This window comes from Capricornis sumatraensis, chromosome 16 (assembly GCF_032405125.1).
Source record: "Capricornis sumatraensis isolate serow.1 chromosome 16, serow.2, whole genome shotgun sequence".
In the NCBI taxonomy this organism is placed as follows: Eukaryota; Metazoa; Chordata; class Mammalia; order Artiodactyla; family Bovidae; genus Capricornis; species Capricornis sumatraensis.
Genome location: NC_091084.1, coordinates 49,887,300 through 49,906,526, shown reverse-complemented (window position 1 = coordinate 49,906,526; position 19,227 = coordinate 49,887,300). Strand labels below are relative to the sequence as shown.

Sequence of the window (19,227 nt, the reverse complement as noted above, 5' to 3'; positions counted from 1 at the left end):
TCATTTAAAAACAATTTAATGTATATAGAACACCAAAGTTCTTTAGGATTTAATATCTGTAAAGGTCGTTGTTTCCCTGGAGAAGGAAATGGCAACCCACTCCAGTATTCTTGCCTGGAGAATCCCATGGATGGAGGAGCCTGGAGGGTTACAGTCCACGGGTGTCTGTCTGTAAAGTCTGCATTTGTGTATGCATGTGTGACAGTGTGTGCAAATGTTTGTATGAGAATGGAGAAAGAGCAGGCAAAGAAACGTACCTCCATTTTTTTAGAAAGGAGAAAAACAGATCTTTTATAATTAATCAATAAATCAGTCACAAGAAATCAAAAAGAGACATAAAAAGATGATACCCTTATAAAGAATAATGATTACCAGACATTTAAGATTTGACGAACTTGACCTAAATGAAAACATAGACTGTGAAAAATAGTTATCATTAAGTGACCATCTACTATATGCTATAAACTTACTAGAATCTTTGTATGCATTGCTTATTTATTACTAACATATAGTTAATGTTTAATATTCACAGGATCCTTATCAGTTATATTTTTTTGTCTTCTTTTTACAAATGAGATTAGGGATTTTACAATACTTGCCAAAGTCGTAAAGTTATTGGAGTAGCCAAGATAACAATCTGGATGCAAAACCACAATTATAAACAAATATATTCGCATACAGTCATTCACACAAGCACAGTCATCAATTGGAAGAAGAGATTAAATGGACTTTAATTGGAAGAAGGAAAAAGGGACTTGAAGGACCACATCAATCAAGCAGTTATAAGAAGACTAGACTGGCCTACTAAGTGCCAGCGACTAAGAGGCTAAGGTTGGGGATGTTGGAGAAGGATACTTGTCGATCTGAACTTAAAACAGGAAGTTTTATGATTGTGCCCCTTGAATTTTATGGTTATGCCCCTTATTCTTTGTTCACCTCAAATGTAATTATGATGGCTCTCACAAGTTAGGATACGCTAGTCAAGTTAAGAAGATAATGTCTGCCTGTGTAGTAATTCTATTTCCATTGTTAATTGATAACGTTATGAATCTATGTTATTGCCTTGATCAGTGTGAGTTCATCCCTAAGAGAGAGAACCACACCAAAGGGAATCTGAGATATAACAGTGAAGAGGATGAACCTTCTCTCTGTTCTCACAGTGATTAGGACAATCAGTTCAGTTCAGTCGCTCAGTCGTGTCCGACTCTTTGAGACCCCATGAATCGCAGCACGCCAGGCCTCCCTGTCCATCACCATCTCCCGGAGTTCACTCAAACTCACGTCCATTGAGTCGGTGATGCCATCCAGCCATCTCATCCTCTGTCATCCCCTTCTCCTCCTGCCCCTGTCCCTCCCAGCATCAGAGTCTTTTCCAGTGAGCCAACTCTTCTCATGAGGTGGCCAAAGTACTGCTTTAGCATCATTCCTTCCAATGAATAGACTAAACAAATAATTTCACGTGTTAATCATCTTCAGAAAAAAAGTTTAGAGTGCTATGAAGAGGAATCATTAAAAAGGTTAGTTTAGATTGAATCCTGAAGGATAAATAAGAGATGTTCAGGGGAAGAGAGAAGAGAGTGCAATAAATGTGTTGGACTTACGAACTTTACTTGCAGAAATATGAAGTTCTTTCAGTTCTACCTCCTAACTACTATTTAATTGACTTATTTCCATTCCCACTCTCTAGTCAGCATATCAACATGTCAATCCTAGATAATTACAAGGGTCTTAACGCATTTCCCTACATTATTCAGCCCTCTTCCAATTCACTTTTTAAAGTGCAGAAATATATTTAAGTAAAATTCCATCACATTATCATCAAGTCTAGCCTTTAAATGACCCTGTGTGATATGATAAATACCTTCCTTCCAAACTTTATTTTGAGCCATTTTTCTTAGGTTCTTTCTATTACAAGTAAAGTGATCTTCCAGTTTCTTGCATGTGCAAAGCTACTCCTTCCATGCGGCCTTCACAAGCGCTCTTTCCAAAATCTTAGAAGTTTTTCCTACTCACCTTCCATTCAACTGGATCCCTACCACCATCTCCTAGCTTAAACTGGCATGTGGAAGATCCCCCTAGCCTCCTAACCTAATAAAGGTTATATTACATTCTCTGTTGATCTTTTCTAGTACCTTGCAGGGTTGTGATTAATTGATTTAAAATAAACAATAAATTATTTATTACATGCTTCTTTCCTACATCAATATGTATGTTCCATGAAAGATGTCTCTGCCTTATTTTTTAATATATTCAAAATACCCAGTGCAATGTTTGTTGTTTTTGTTTAGTTGCTAAATCATGTCCAACTCTTTTGTGGCTCTGTGGACTGTAGCCTATCAGGCTCTTCTGTCCATGGAATTTCCCAGGCAAGAATACTGGAGTGGGTTGCCATTTCCTTCTCCAGGGGGTCTTCCCAACCCAGGGATCCAATCGGAGTCTTCTGCATTGGCAGGGAGATTCTTTACTACTGTGCCACCTGGAAGCCTAATGATTAGCAAATAGTAATCTAATGTCTTTACCATAATTACACTATTAGCATAACACCATGAGTCATCTTTCCATGTTTCTGCAAAATGGATTACCATGCTACTTAGGGAAACACCTGTTCAAGAACATATGACATGCACATATCTATTTATCTCTGCTTTTTTGTTAATTTACCTAGTTACCTATCAGCCCCAAAGTGCCATCCTAGAGAATGCATCAAACTTGAGTCACTACTTCATTTTTTTTAAACAAACTGTTCCCAGTCTAAACCCTGTTTTCATTCCTGGGTAGGATCTTTGTAAAGTATCAGATTTTCTACATTATTATTTTTCTACATTATTTTCTACATTAATTAACTTAAACCAACAAGATTAGAGAAATCTAAAGTCTGTGTTTCTGCTGCTGCTATTGCTAAGTCGCTTCAGTCGTGTCTGACTCTGTGCGACCCCGTAAACGGCAGCCTAACAGGCTCCCCCATCCATGAGATTCTCCGGGCAAGAACACTGGAGTGGGTTGCCATTTCCTTCTCCAATGCATGAAAGTGAAAAGTGAAAGTGAAGTTACTCAGTCGTGTCCAACTCTTCGTGACCCCATGGACTGCAGCCTACCAGGCTCCTCCATCCATGGGATTTTCCAGGCAAGAGTTTTGGAGTGGGGTGCCATTGCCTTCTCCGAATGTCTGTGTTACATGCCCCTTTTCTGGGCTACCACAAATAGTAATCATTGCATCTTATCTCCCGTTGTGTGTGTTAGTAACTCAGTCATGTCTGACTCTTCGAGACCCCATAGACTGTAGCCCGCCAGGCTCCTCTGTCCATGGAATTCTCCAGGCAAGAATACTGGAGTGAGCTGCCATTCCCTTCTCCAAGGGATCTTCCCAACCAAGGGATCAAACCCTGGCCTCCTAAATTTCAGGCAGATTCTTTACCAGCTGAGCTATTCTCACTCAGAGCGAACATTTATGTTTACTTACTGAGCATATTATGTGATGCTCAACTTTAATTCAGCTAAACCTCACCACAGCCTTGTCAAACAGATATTACTATTATCTATATTTTCCACCTAAGGAAACTAAGGCACAGTGAATTGAATAACTTTTTCAAAGTCACAAAAAAATATATGTGGCAGAACTAACATTTAAATCTAGGTGCTCTGAACCATTAAGCTGTAAGGCCCCACTGTGAGTTCACAGGGTAAGTGCCACTCTGCTTTACTCTTCACAGACTGCTTCTGTGCCTAATATGAGGCTGGGCACATAATGGGTGCTCAGTAAACAGCCACTGAATGATCATATGAGGCTACTTTGTCATTTGCTATATTGCAGATCTCCAGCCCAAACTAAGACTATTGATGTTGAATATGTTCAACCATAGAAGGCAATACACATAAAGGACAAGAACTGCAGCATTTTTCAAAGCAGCACCACTGATTCAAATTCATACTCACTTGGACTCAGGAGTCAGATCACCTGCACTCACCTCCTGCCTTTCCACTGGCTAGCTTTGTGACGCTAAATGGTTAATCTATTCTATGCACCTCAGTGTCTGCACCTTTACAACCAGAATAATAATTTTATCTGTATCCTAGTCTTGCTGATAGGGCCTAATGATTGCTTTAATAGTAAAATATATACTAAAATAAACTTTGAATATTGACTGTCATGTAATAAGCTATGAAGAAATGTTATCCTTACTATTACTTTCACTTCAGTTCAGTTCAGTTCAGTTGCTCAGTCGTGTCCGACTCTTTGCGACCCCATGAATCGCAGCACGCCAGGCCTCCCTGTCCATCACCATTCCCCAGAGTTCACTCAGACTCCTGTCCATCGAGTCCATGATGCAATCCAGCCATCTCATCCTCGGTCGTCCCCTTCTCCTCCTGCCCCCAATCCCTCCCAGCATCACAGTCTTTTCCAATGAGTCAACACTTAGCACGAGGTAGCCAAAGTACTGGAGCTTCAGCTTTAGCATCATTGCTTCCAAAGAATCCCAGGGTTGATTTCCTTCAGAATGGACTGGTTGGATCTCCTTGCAGTCCAAGGGACTCTCAAGAGTCTTCTCCAACACCACAGTTCAAAAGCATCAATTCTTTGGCGCTCAGCCTTCTTCACAGTCCTACTCTCATATCCATACATGACCACAGGAAAAACCATAGCCTTGACTAGACGGACCTTAGTTGGCCAAGTAATATCTCTGCTTTTGAATATACTATCTAGATTGGTCATAACTTTTCTTCCAAGGAGTAAGCATCTTTTAATTTCATGGCTGCAGTCACCATCTGCAGTGATTTTGGAGCGCAAAAAAATAGTCTGACACTGTTTCTACTGTTTCCCCATCTATTTCCCATGAAGTGATGGGACCAGATGCCATGATCTTCGTTTTCTGAATGTTGAGCTTTAAGCCAACTTTTTCACTCTCCTCTTTCACTTTCATCAAGAGCCTTTTTAGCTCCTCTTCACTTTCTGCCATAAGGGTGGTGTCATCTGCATATCTGAGGTTATTGATATTTCTCCCAGCAATCTTGATTCCAGCTTGTGTTTCTTCCAGTCCAGCGTTTCTCATGATGTACTCTGCATATAAGGTAAATAAGCAGGGTGACAATATACAGCCTTGACTCACTCCTTTTCCTATTTGGAAACAGTCTGTTGTTCCATGTCCAGTTCTAACTGTTGCTTCCTGACCTGCATACAGATTTCTCAAGAGGCAGGTTAGGTGGTCTGGTATTCCCATCTCTTTCAGAATTTTCCACAGTTTATTGTGATCCACACAGTCAAAGGCTTTGGCATAGTTCAGTAAAGCAGAAATAGATGTTTTTCTGGAACACTCTTGCTTTTTCCATGATCCAGCAGTTGTTGGCAATTTGATCTCTGGTTCCTCTGCCTTTTCTAAAACCAGCTTTAATATCAGGGAGTTCACAGTTCACGTAGTGCTGAAGCCTGGCTTGGAGAATTTTGAGCATTACTTTACTAGCATGTGAGATGAGTGCAATTGTGCAGTAGTCTGAGCATTCTTTGGCATTGCCTTTCTTTGGAATTGGAATGAAAACTGACCTTTTCCAGTCCTGTGGCCACTGATGAGTTTTCCAAATTTGCTGGCATATTGAGTGCAGCACTTTCACAGCATCATCTTTCAGGATTTGAAACAGTTCAACTGGAATTCCGTCACCTCCACTAGCTTTGTTCCTAGTGGTGCTTTCTAAGGCCCACTTGACTTCACATTCCAAGATGTCTGGCTCTAGATTAGTGATCACATCATCATGATTATCTGGGTTGTGAAGATCTCTTTTGTACAGTTCTTGTGTGTATTCTTGCCACCTCTTCTTAATATCTTCTGCTTCTGCTAGGTCCAGACCATTTCTGTCCTTTATCAAGCCCATCTTTGCATGAAATATTCCCTTGGTATCTCTAATTTTCTTGAAGAGATCTCTAGTCTTTCCCATTCTGTTCTTTTCCTCTATTTCTTTGCATTGATCGCTGAAGAAGGCTTTCTTATCTCTTCTTGCTATTCTTTGGAACTCTGCATTCAGATGCTTATATCTTTCATTTTCTCCTTTGCTTTTTATTTCTCTTCTTTTCACAGCTATTTGTAAGGCCTCCCCAGACAGCCATTTTGCTTTTTTGCATTCCTTTTCCATGGGGATGGTCTTGATCCCTGTCTCCTGTACAATGTCACGAACCTCATTCCATAGTTCTTCAGGCACTCTATCTATCAGATCTAGGCCCTTAAATCTATTTCTCACTTCCACTGTATAATCATAAGGGATTTGATTTAGGTCATACCTGAATGGTCTAGTGGTTTTCCCTACTTTCTTCAATTTGAGTCTGAATTTGGTAATAAGGAGTTCATGATCTGAGCCATAGTCAGATTCTGGTCTTGTTTTTGTTGACTGTATAGAGCTTCTCCATCTTTGGCTGCAAAGAATATACTCAATCTGATTTCGGTGTTGACCATCTGGTGATGTCCATGTGTAGAGTCTTCTCTTGTGTTGTTGGAAGAGGGTGTTTGCTATGACCAATGCATATTCTTGGCAAAACTCTATTAGTTTTTGCCCTGCTTCATTCCGCATTCCAAGGCCAAATTTGCCTGTTACTGCAGGTGTTTTTTGACTTCCTACTTTTGCATTCCAGTCCCCTATAATGAAAAGGACATCTTTTTGGGTATTAGTTCCAAAAGGTCTTGTAGGTATTACTTTACAGCTGGTGAAATGAATGTTGCCCATGTTCGTGACTGGTATAGCTAGCCCAGTTGAATAAGAGATCCTGTGCAGTTAGTCCTGACAATTAGGCCTGCGAAAAATAAATATTCTGTCATTTCACTTTAGATTACTTATGCTATATTAGCCTTTGACTGCAGAGTGAACATTCTGGATAGCACAGACTTCTGAATTGGGATAAAGAGAGCAAAAGTGTGATTTGCTTCCAATATCCACCAGGGGAGTTAAGTCTCTTAGCACCTAGAATCAGGCCCCCATGGATAGTATCATGGGCCTGACACAGCCCATACTCACATCTAGAAGGGAATAACTCTCCCAAGAAAAGTACTCCTTATCCCTTGGGATGAGCAGAGAGGAGCATTTGGAAAGCACCTTGGTAGAGCAGAAGCATCAACACTCAGGTTTCTCTCTTATGAGGCTCACTTTCTCCAACTCTCATTATTGGTGTTTGCCTCCCTGTCTCTCCCCTCTCTCTCAATCACTCTCGTTTTACTAAAACATAATGTGTACATTTTATAGAAAAGTAGAAAACATGGAATAATAATAAATCTTCTCAATTCTCACTAGCCAGAAACAACTACTAAAACAGTTTTGTTAAGAGAAAGTCGTTCAGTCATGTCTAACTCTTTGCAACCCCAGGCTCCTCTGTCCGTGAAATTCTCCCCGGACCAGAATACTGGAGTGGGTAGCTGTTCCCTTCTCCAGGGGATTTTCCCAACCCAGAGATCGAATTCAGGTCTCTTGCATTGCAGGAAGATTCTATACCATCTAAGCCACCAGGAAAGCCCAAGAATACTGGAATGGATCCCTTCTCAATGGGATCTTTCTGACCCAGGAATCTACTCAGGAGTTACCAGGGAAGTCCAGATTTTTATTACTTCCTCCAAATACTTTTTGTATGCAAATATATGAATGTTTAACAATAATATTATATATTATGGTTTTACCCAGAGTATACTTCACAGTATTTTATAAATAGGGGGCTTCTCAGATGGCTCAATGGTAAAGAATCTGCTTACTAGTACAGGAGACATGGGAAATGCAGGCTCAATCACTAGGTTGAGAAGATTCCCTGAAGGAGGAAATGGGAACCCACTCCAGTATTCTTGCCTGGAGAATCCCATGAACAGAGGAGCCTGGTGGGCTATGCGGTCCATGGGTTCACAAAGAGCTGGACACAACTGAGCACATACACCACAACCATGCTATAAATAATTTTTGTAAAAAGTTTTATTTGAACTACTATTTTATAGTGGTTCCTACATTCTTCTAAGCTATCTTATCCTAGAAATCTATTGTGGCAGCCATATATCTTTTGACTAGCATAGATTTTTTTGTCTTTTTCTTCATATTTTAACATTGGGAGGTTTACTCTACGTCTGTCCATTTTTTTTCTTTTTTTAAAGTAATTTTGAGGGAGAGTAATCTCAATTGTACAAGGATTCGAAATTAATTTTTAAATCATGTTGTTGCATTCCTCAAATTATTCAGAATTATGTCAAGTGAACTGGGGGGAAAAGCAACATATTCAATATTTGTTAGTCTTTCCACCAAGGCATGTGCATTTTGTGTCCATTCATTCAAGCTTACTTCTAAGTAAGTATCTAATAAGGGGTTCATCCCCAAATCATGTAAGGAGCTCCTACGATAGCTAAAAACAAAGACAAAATCACGTCTGACAAACTCATTTTACTATGTGCTAAGGAGTTAAATGGAGGTTTCTCCAAAGAGGATACACAAATGGCCAACAGGTATATGAAAAAAAAAAAATCAATGTCATTAATCATCAGAAAAATCCATATTGAAAACACAATGATATATTACCACACATCTGTTGAGATGGCTATTAAATAATAATAATAATAATAATAAAATAACAACAAAAGACAGCAAATGTTGAGAAGGATGTCAGTCACTTGCACACAGTTTTTTGGAATGTAAAATAGTGCAATTGCAATGGAAAGCAGTATGGAGTTGCTACAAAATTTAAATTTTGTAGAAATTTTGCAAAATTTAAAAAAATTCTACAAAATTAAAAGTAAGACTACTTTTCATATAGTCTTGGGGAAAAGAATTATTTGACCATTGTGGCAGTGTTCCCAAGGTAATAAGTAACTTTTTCTATGGTAATTCAATTTAAAAATAGATAAAAGAAACACATGGAACAAAATGAGGGATTGATTTTAAGGAGACACATTTGAGGATTTTTTGTAGAATTTGAGCTTTTTTTTTTTTTTTTTTTGGATAAACTATAACTCAGTGTAACTTGCCAAAACCTGTTGTCTTTAGTCTTAACTAGTGCCAGGCTGTCATCAAATATCTGGTGGAAGGAATCCTAAGAGTAGATTTCTGAACAAAAAAAGTTTAAAAATTTGCCAAAGCAGGTCTTGAAAACCCCAATTTGTGGAGTAATAGTGAATATCCAATGACATTTTTCCTTTCCACGTGCCTCTAGCTTAAAACTTGGTTCTGAATAGCATTCGACCAAGCCGCCTTCTAATCTCTTTGGTTTTAATTGAATAGATGACAGGGTTCAGCATGGGAGGCACAAAGAGATAAATGAGGGACATGACTGTGTGCACAAATCGGGGGGCATGCCTCCCATAACGGGCAGTCATGGACACACCAATCTTGGGCACGTAGAAGATGAGCACAGCACACAGATGTGACACACACGTGTTGAGTGTCTTTAACCGTTCCTCCCGAGAAGCAATGGCAAGTACAGAATGCAGGATGAGCACATACGAGAAGAGAATGAGTTCAGAGTCCAGGCCGAAGGTGGACATCACAATGAAGAGACCGAAAATATTGTTGATGGTGATGTCACCACAGGGAAGGTGGATGAGATCCGGATGAAGGCAGTAGGCATGGGACAGTATATTGGCCTTGCAGAAGGACAACCTCTTCAGAAGGAGAGGCAGTGGAAAAATCATACAGAAGCTGCGGATGATGGCCCACAAGCCCATGCATACAACACGGGAATCTGTGAGCATGGTGGTGTAGCGCAGAGGGTTACAGATGGCCACATAGCGGTCAAAACTCATAACCAGCAGGACCCCAGACTCCATGAAAGAGAAGAAGTGGATAAAGAACATTTGAGCCATGCAAGAATCAAAGCTGATCTTCCTTAAGTGGAAGCAAAATGTGGCTAGCACGGTGGGCAGTGTGGAGAAAGACACACCTAGATCATTAACTGAGAGCAGGGATAGGAAGTAGTACATAGGCTGATGCAAACTCTGCTCCTCCTTGACAATGAAAAGGATTAGGGCATTGCCCACAATGGAGACCGTGTAGAGGGTCCCGAGGAGCAAGAACATCCAGTGTTGGGAGGTCCCCAGCTCTGGGAGCCCTGTCAGGGTGAAAGTTGGCAACTCTGAGCTGTTGTAGAGGATAGCTCCCATGCTGGGAGGACTTGTACTGGAGGACTTGTACTGGAGGACCACCTCCTGTAGAGAAGACAGACGTACAGTTTATTGATGAGCCTATTTTAAGTCTCTCTTATGCCATCCAGACCCTTAGTTTATAGCTTAATCAATTTTGTTTACCACATCACTCCTTGCCCCTTTTGCTCCCCATGGTTTCTGGAACTGTCTAAGTGTTTTCAGGTTATCCAGCTGGCTCAACAGGTCACATTCCCTTCCTCTGTACCTGTGCCTATCCCCACCATGCTCTTCCTCACATTCAAAGCTATGAACTTGTTATCAATCAACAGGCATCACTTTGTGCAAGACCTACGACATCATGCTCCTCATGACTACTTCCTGGACTGTTCTGAACATTCCAATTACTTACCAAGCTGTAAACTTTTCCTTTTCCCATTCTCTCACTCTACTGTCTCTACTGATAAGTAGCATCTGCTCATTATCATGACTCTTGGGCTTTCTTACATCTACACAGTCTCCCAGTTCTTTCTTGCATTTATCCATACAGAAGATAGATGGACAGGAAGATATAAATCCACAGAGACAATCTTCCAGACATACATCAAAATGCACTAGGACCCCTTATATCCACTCATCTATTCATTCTTCAATCCACCTTATGGCATTCATTTTCACCATGAATAACTTAATATGCTAAAGTATTTTCTTAATAATTTCTTTCAGATCTAAATAGAACCTGAAAGTCACATGACTAATAATCAGTTCTCTTATCCATGGCTATACAGATAATTGGCTCTTATCTGTGTTTTCCATCTCTTTGAATAATACTATTATTATGACTAAGTTCAAGATGCAAAATTTAAATATCACATTACCATGTTCTTTCTTTTGTTGTTGTTATTGTTGTTGTTCAGTCACTAAGTTGCACCTCATTTTTTGAGACCCAAAGGAAGGCAACATGCCAGACTCCCCTGTTCTTCACCATCTCTTGGAGTTTGCTGAAATTCATGTCTATTGAGTTGATGATGCCATCCAACCACCTCATCCTCTGTCGCCCTCTTCGCCTTTTGCCTTCAATCTTTCCCAGCATCAGGTTCTTTTCCAATGAGTTGGCTCTTCACATTAAGTGGCCAAAGTATTGGAGATTCAGCTTCAGCATCAGTCCTTCCAATGAATATTCAGGACTGATTTCCTTTAGGATGGACTGCTTTGATTTCCTTGCTGTCCAAGGGACTCTCAACAGTCTTCTCCATAATCTGAAAGCATCAGTTCTTCACAACTCAGCCTTCTTTATGGTCCAACTTTCACATCCATACATGACTACTGAAAAAAATCACAGCTTTGGCTGGCAGACTTTTGTTGGCAAACTGATGTCTCTGCTTTTTAATACCTTATCTAGGTTTGTCATAGTTTTCCTTCCAAGGAGCAAGCATCTTTTAATTTCATGGCTGCAATCACCATCCACAGTGTTTTGGAGCCCAGGAAATAAAGTCTGTCACTGTTTTCACTTTTCCCAATCTATTTGCCATGAAGTGATGGGATCAGACACCATGATCTTTATTTTTCAATGTTTAGTTTTACGTTCTCTTTCACTTTTATCAGGAGGCTCTTTAGTTCCTTAAGCTACTATTTTAAATGGGTCAAGATAACGAAAACAATGACCAAACTGCTTCTGCCAGCACTTTTGCCCATTTGTTATTTAACTTATATGCACAGTACCTCATGAGAAACGCTGGGCTGAAAGAAGCACAAGCTGGAATCAAGATTGCCAGGAGAAACATCAATAACCTCAGATATAAAGATGACACCACCCTTACGGCAGAAAGTGAAGAAGAGCTAAAAAGCCTCTTGATGAAAGTGAAAGAGGAGAGTGAAAAAGTTGGCTTAAAGTTCAACATTCAGAAAACTAATATCATGGCACCTGGTCCCATCACTTCATGGGAAATAGATGGGGAAAGAGTGGAAACAGTGTCAGAATTTATTTTTCTGGGCTCCAAAATCACTGCTGATGGTGATTGCAGCCATGAAATTAAAAGACACTTACTCCTCGGAAGGAAAGTTATGACCAACCTAGATAGCATATTCGAAAGCAGAGACATTGCTTTGCCAACAAAGGACCATCTAGTCAAGGCTATGGTTATTCCAGTCGTCATGTATGGAGGTGAGAGTTGGACTGTGAAGAAAGCTGAGCACTGAAGAATTGATGCTTTTGAACTGTGGTGTTGGAGAAGACTCCTGAGAGTCCCTTGGACTGCAAGGAGATCCAACCAGTCCATTCTAAAGGAGATCAGTCCTGGGTGTTCATTGGAAGGACTGATGCTGAAGCTGAAACTCCAATACTCTGGCCACCTCATGCAAAGTGTTGACCCATTGGAAAAGACTCTGATGCTGGGAGGGATTGGGGGCAGGAGGAGAAGGGGACAACAGAGGATGAGATAGCTGGATGACATCACCAACTCAACGGACATGAGTTTGAGTAAACTCCAGGAGTTGGTGATGGACAGGGAGGCCTGGCATGCTGCGATTCATGGGGCGGCAGAGTCAAACACGACTGAGCAACTGAACTGAACTTACAGCTTCACACTTCAGATCCAAGAAATCACATTTTTATACCATAACAATCTTATTCTAGTGAATTCCATGGCTCTATTTCATTCTCTATTCTGGTTAGGATAGTATTTCCAGAAGGCAGATCTGAAAATGGCACATTTTTGATTAGAAACCTTGAATGCCCCCTCATTATCAAACAATTCAAACCTAACTCACAAGCCTAGGAATAAAGGTCCTTGTGCTCAGTACTAAATCAATATTTCTGTTCTCAGTTTTCAACATTTTCCTTACTTGTACCTCAAATACCCAGAATGGTCTATTTGCTGTTGTTCAAACATTAACTACAGCTCCTCAACTGCCACTGTTTCCCAGAATATGTCAACATACCCAATCCATCTTCCAGGTCCCAGGATCAAGGATGCCCTCCTCCTGCATGAAGATCTGGCTGGTCACTGCAGTGGAGGTACCTGCTCCCCTCTCCTCACCACTCTCAGAAGCGGTAGCTTTGCATCTCCCTTTGTGCCTGTTTCTCTGCCTGTTCTGCATTAGAGCTTCCTATTATGGAGTTACGATAGTTCCTGTTGAATTATGAAACTTATCTCCCCTTCTGACTCACCAGCTCCAGGAGACCAACACTGACACTTATTCATTGCTTCAGTCCCTGCTGTGCTCAGTGCAAGCCCCAGCACAGGAGATGCACTCAGTAAGTCACTGATCCCACAGGATTTTGATTCTCTTTGCTGTAATTGGAGGGGCTAAGGAACTTTGCTAATGGGGTAGTGAAGATCCAAAAGTAAACTGTTGTGAAAACCCTTAGGACCAAATACTTAGCCACTCTGAGTTCTAACCCTGCTCTAAATCCTCTCCTCCTGCTTTTATTTTGCTTCGGTTCCTTCACCTGCATTAGGACTCCTCTATCCTTTCTTCTCAGGATGTGTTCTTTTTCCTCCATTCCGCATTCATAAAATCTTTTTGCTTTTCCTATCAGCAGTTCAGTTCAGTTCAGTTCAGTCGCTCAGTCGTGTCCAACTCCTCACAACCCCATGAATCGCAGCACATCAGGCCTCCCTGTCCATCATCAACTCCCAAACTTCACTCAAACTCACGTCCATCGAGTCAGTGATGCCATCCAGCCATCTCATCCTCTGCCATCCCCTTCTCCTCCCGCCCCCAATCCCTCCCAGAATCAGAGTCTTTTCCAATGAGTCAACTCTTCACATGAGGTGGCCAAAGTATTGGAGTTTCAGCCTCAGCATCAGTCCTTCCAAAGAACACCAGGACTGATCTCCTTTGGGATGGACTGGTTGGATCTCCTTGCAGGCCAAGGGGCTCTCAAGAGTCTTCTCCAACACCACAGTTCAAAAGCATCAATTCTTCAGCTCTTCCTAAACATTTCTGTTTGCCCCTGTATACAATATGCAGATACCCTTGACTTGGAAGGGTTTTTTTTTTTTTTTTTAGCACTACTTAGGGTCTTGCCAAGTGTCTTCCAATGTAATCAATGTATTTTTATAACCATCCACCCATACTCATTTATTCTAAGAAAAGAGGGGGGGAGTGAAGGGGTGCATATTCTTAGAAGACATCTACATCCAAACTACAGCCTAATAAGGGAGAATCCCTGCAGAGAAACAAATATATGAAGTGGAAAGCATGACAAGATTTCAGAGAATAAGAGTAACAAATGGAAAATAGAGAACCATAAAGTGATTCTTTAAAGTGAAAATATGCAGAAAAAAATTTTAAAAACTGACTCCTCTTGGGACAACCTTTCTGTCTTCATATTGTCATATTATAACAATCAAAATTTCTAAGCTAGCCAAAGTGCCTCCGAGCCTGAGTCTGGAGTGTCTGACACTTCACTTTACCTACCTGAAAGATCTCTGTGCATAGAGGGTACAGGGAAGGAAGGGCAGTTGTGGGAGCCTGCCCATAGCCACCCACCCCCCCGCCCCCGCCTCCTCTGCCAACTCCCTTGCTTGAGCAATATAAGGCTGTATCCATGAAGTCCCTTGAGTATTTATCAGCTCAGGAGCTCATGGACTGCTGAGAATATGGAGCATCTGCCGTGCCCCTCCCTCACTGACTTGGTAGTTCATTGCTCAAAGGGATATTTAGAAACAGAATGATCAGAACTGGAAGTGACATGCAAGAATATTGGATGTAGTCCCTCATTTTATAGAAGATGTCCTTAAAACTTAGAAAGGAAAAGAGTTACTGCAATTTTACACAGCTTTTTAGTGGCAGAATATTTAAACCTACTTCTAAGTTAGTTTATGGCCTTTCCACTCTATAACTATGACCAATACCCACAAGAAATGCTGCGTCCTATCTGTGTCCTAGGCAGATATTATGATTATCTATATTTTGTACATAAGGAAACTGAGGCACAGAAAATTAAGTATATTTTTCAAAGCCACAAAATATATAAGTGGCAAGACTAGCATTTGAACATGGGTGCTCTGAACCGTTATGTTGTATGTCCATACTGTGAGTTCAGATGATAAGTGCCTCTGTTTCCTTGTCCGTGGATTCCTTCTTAGCTTAACATGGGACTTGCACACCAAGGGTGCTCAGTAAACAGCCACTGAATGAGTAGACGTGACTTCTTTGTCACTTGATATCTCCCAGATCTCCAGTCAAACTAAGACCATCGATGTTACATATGTTTAACCAAAGAAGGCAATACACATAAAGGACAAGACTTGCAACATTTTTCAAAGCAGCACCGCTGATTGAAATCACACCAACTTGGATTTGGGAATCAGAACGTCTGAGTTCACCTCCTGTCCTTCACTGACTAGCTATGTGATCCTGGTTGATTAATCTATGCTGTGCATCTCAGTGTCTTCACCTTTAAAGCAAGAATAATAATTTAGCTACTTTGTAGGCTTGAGGATAAGACATAATGAGTATTAATAATAAAATATATAATAAAACAACCTTGGAACCTTGACTGTCACATAGTAAGCTATCAAGAAATGTTATCCTCAGTATACTTTGCAGCTGGTAAATGAGCACGGTCTGTGCTGTGCTTAGGCTACTCCAAATGACTGGTGCAGTTAGTCCAGTTGAGTAAAGAGACCCTGTGCCTGACAATTAGGCCTGCAACAGATAGATATACTGTTATTTTGTTTTAAACTCATTATCCCATATTATCGTTTGACTGCAGAGCAGGTTTCTGGTGAATTTGGATAAACGGAGCAAAAGTTTTAGGTGTTTCCACTATGCATCAGGGAAGATGAGTCTGTTGGGGCCAAGAATCAAGCCCCGTAGATAGAGACATGGGCCCATCACAGCCCATAGTCACATCTGAAAGGGAATAGCTCTCCCAGGATAAAACCATTCATCACTTGAGAGGACCATGTGGAAAGCACCTTGGTAGGATGTCAGCATGGGCACCAACACTTAGACTTCTCCCTTATGAGGCTCACCTTCTATAACTCTAAGGTTAATTTTTTTTGCCTTCTTCCCTCTCTCTCTCTCTCCCCACCCCCTCACTCTCACTCTGATTTTACCAAAACTTGTGTACATTCTTTGGCAAAGTAGAAAACACAGATAAATAAATAATAAATCTTCTCAATGCTCACTAACCAGAAACAACTATTATTTTTTTTTTACATGTTCCAAATACTTTCGCTATGGAAATATATGAATGTTTAACAATATTATATCTTAGAGTTTTTACCAACAAAATATCTTGACAGTATGGTATAAAAACTTTTCATAAAATGTTTTATTTAAAATATCACTTTACAGTGGTTTATACATTCTTCTAAGCTATCCTATCCTAGAAACTATTGTTGTAGCCAGATCTCCCTTTTTGATTAGTAATTTTTTTTTCTTCATGTTTTAACATTTGGGAGGTGAAAACGAAGGTCGCTTCAGTCGTGTCTCACTCTTTGTGACCCCATGGACTACACAGTCCATGGAATTCTCCAGTACAGAATACTGGAGTGGGTAGCCTTTCCCTTCTCCAGGGGATCCTCCCAACACACGGATTGAACCCAGGTCTCCTGCATTGCAGGCAGATTCTTTACCAGCTGAGCCACAAGCAAAGCCCATTTGGGAAATCTACTCTATCTATCTCATTTCTTCTTCTTTTTTTTTTTTTTTTTTAAGAAATGTTGGGGGGGAGGGGTGTGATCTCTATTTTACAAGAGTTCTAAATTAATGTTTAAATCATTTTATAGTACCCAGATTATTCAGAATTAAGTCAAATTTACTGGGGGTCGGCGGGGGGAGGGAGGGGATTGCACTTTCAATATCTTTCCACCAAGGCATTCATGAATGTGTCCATTCATTCAGTTTTACTTCTAAGTAAGCATCTGATAAGGGGATCACCTCCCAAACATGTAATGAACTCTTACAGTAGCAAAAACAAAAACAGAAACATACCTGGTAATCACATTTTACTATGCACTGAGGAGCTGAATGGAAATTTCTCCAAAGAAAATATACAAAAGGCAGCAAGTATAGGAAAGAAAATGCTTAGTACAGTACAGAAAAATGCATATTTTCAGGCACAAAGAGATAAAAGAGACATGACTGTGTGCACAAATCGGGAGGCTTGCATCCCATAGCGGGCAGTCATCAGGAAAAATGCATATTTAAAACATGTGCCTGCATGTCTGCATCTGTGCTCAGTCACGTCAGTCGTGTCTGATTCTTTGCGGCCCTATGAGCTGTAGCCCACCAGGCTCTTTGGCCCATGGGATTCTCCAGGCAAGAATACTGGAGTGGGTTGCCATTTCCCCCTCCAGGGGATTTTCCCCACCCAGGAACTGAACCAACATCTCTTGCTGGTCCTGCATTACAGGCGGATTCTTACTGCAGAGCCACCTGGGAGGCCCCTATGAAACCACAAGGGCTAATAAAAACAACAACAGAGGCTAAGAGGTGTTGCTGAGGACCATTGCACAATGTTGTTGGAAATGCAAAATAATGCAACTGCTATGGAAAGCAATATGGAGAGTCTACAAAGAATTAATAATAGAACTACCTTCAACAAAGAGTTGGGGAAAAAGACTCACTAACCATTATAACAGTGGTCCCGTTGTAATTAGGAATTTTTTCTGTGATGATTCACTTTAACCATGGATAACAGAAACACATTGTGATAAAATGAAGGACTAATTTTCAGGATGTGCATTTTGGGATTAAAAAAGAAAACTGAACAATTATTTTTCTAAATTACAACCTAGTGTACCTCGCCAAAACTTTTTGGCAGATCTTAACTAGTACAAGGTCATCATACATCTGGTGGCAGAAATACGAAAAGGAAGTTTAAAAAATTGTCAAAACAGGTTATGGAAACTCCAATTTATGGAGTAATAATAAATATCCTTTGAGGTTTGGACTTTTCACGTTTCTGGCTTAAAACTTGGTTCCCACCAGCATTCGACCAAGCCGCCTTCTAATCTCTTTGGTTTTGATGGAATAGATGACAGGGTTGAGCATGGGAGGCACAAAGAGATAAATGAGGGACATGACTGTGTGCACAAATCGGGGAGCATGCCTCCCATAACGGGCAGTCATGGACACACCAACCATGGGAACATAGAAGATGAGCACAGCACACAGATGTGACACACACGTGTTGAGTGTCTTTAACCGTTCCTCCCGAGAAGCAATGGCAAGTACAGAATGCAGAATGAGCACATACGAGAAGAGAATGAGTGCAGAGTCCAGGCCGAAGGTGGACATCACAATGAAGAGACCGAAAATATTGTTGATGGTGATGTCACCACAGGGAAGGTGGATGAGATCCGGATGAAGGCAGTAGGCATGGGACAGTATATTGGCCTTGCAGAAGGACAACCTCTTCAGAAGGAAAGGCAGTGGGAAAACCATGCAAAAACTGCGGGTGATTACCCACAAGCCCATGCATACAACACGGGAATCTGTGAGCATGGTGGTGTAGCGCAGAGGGTTACAGATGGCCACATAGCGGTCAAAACTCATAACCAGCAGGACCCCAGACTCCATGAAAGAGAAGAAGTGGATAAAGAACATTTGAGCCATGCATGAATCAAAGCTGATCTTCCTTAAGTGGAAGCAAAATGTGGCTAGCACGGTGGGCAGTGTGGAGAAAGACACACCTAGATCATTAACTGAGAGCAGGGATAGGAAGTAGTACATAGGCTGATGCAAACTCTGCTCCTCCTTGACAATGAAAAGGATTAGGGCATTGCCCACAATGGAGACCGTGTAGAGGGTCCCGAGGAGCAAGAACATCCAGTGTTGGGAGGTCCCCAGCTCTGGGAGCCCTGTCAGGGTGAAAGTTGGCAACTCTGAGCTGTTGTAGAGGATAGCTCCCATGCTGGGAGGACTTGTACTGGAGGACTTGTACTGGAGGACCACCTCCTGTAGAGAAGACAGACGTACAGTTTATTGATGAGCCTATTTTAGTCTCTCTTATGCCATCCAGACCCTTAGTTTATAGCTTAATCAATTTTGTTTACCACATCACTCCTTGCCCCTTTTGCTCCCCATGGTTTCTGGAATTGTCTAAGTGTTTTCAGGTTATCCAGCTGGCTCAACAGGTCACATTCCCTTCCTCTGTACCTCTGCCTATCCCCACCATGCTCTTCCT

The 19,227-nt window shown here is 41.1% G+C and overlaps 2 protein-coding genes across 2 annotated transcripts; both read right to left on the bottom strand.

The window, feature by feature from the left end:
* Positions 1-9,155: 9,155 nt before the first annotated feature.
* LOC138092829 (olfactory receptor 51I2-like) lies at positions 9,156-13,080 on the bottom strand. Its single transcript, XM_068988874.1, has 2 exons — positions 13,020-13,080; positions 9,156-10,145 (listed from the first exon to the last, which is right to left on the bottom strand). The coding sequence occupies exons 1-2, from the start codon at positions 13,065-13,067 to the stop codon at positions 9,156-9,158; spliced, it is 1,038 nt and encodes a 345-aa protein (XP_068844975.1). The 5' UTR covers positions 13,068-13,080.
* Positions 13,081-18,008: 4,928 nt separating this feature from the next.
* Positions 18,009-18,953, bottom strand: LOC138092852 (olfactory receptor 51I2-like). Its single transcript, XM_068988908.1, has one exon. It carries the CDS (start codon positions 18,951-18,953, stop codon positions 18,009-18,011), a length of 945 nt encoding a protein of 314 aa, XP_068845009.1.
* Positions 18,954-19,227: the final 274 nt, after the last annotated feature.

Coding starts and splice junctions, on each gene's coding strand:
- LOC138092829 (XM_068988874.1), bottom strand. CDS start 13,067: ATGCAGGAGGAGGGCATCCTTGATCCTGGGACCTGGAAGATGGATTGG. Junction 10,146..13,019: donor GGACCTGGAAGATGGATTGG/GTATGTTGACAT, acceptor TCTTCTCTACAG/GAGGTGGTCCTCCAGTACAA.
- LOC138092852 (XM_068988908.1), bottom strand. CDS start 18,953: ATGGGAGCTATCCTCTACAACAGCTCAGAGTTGCCAACTTTCACCCTG.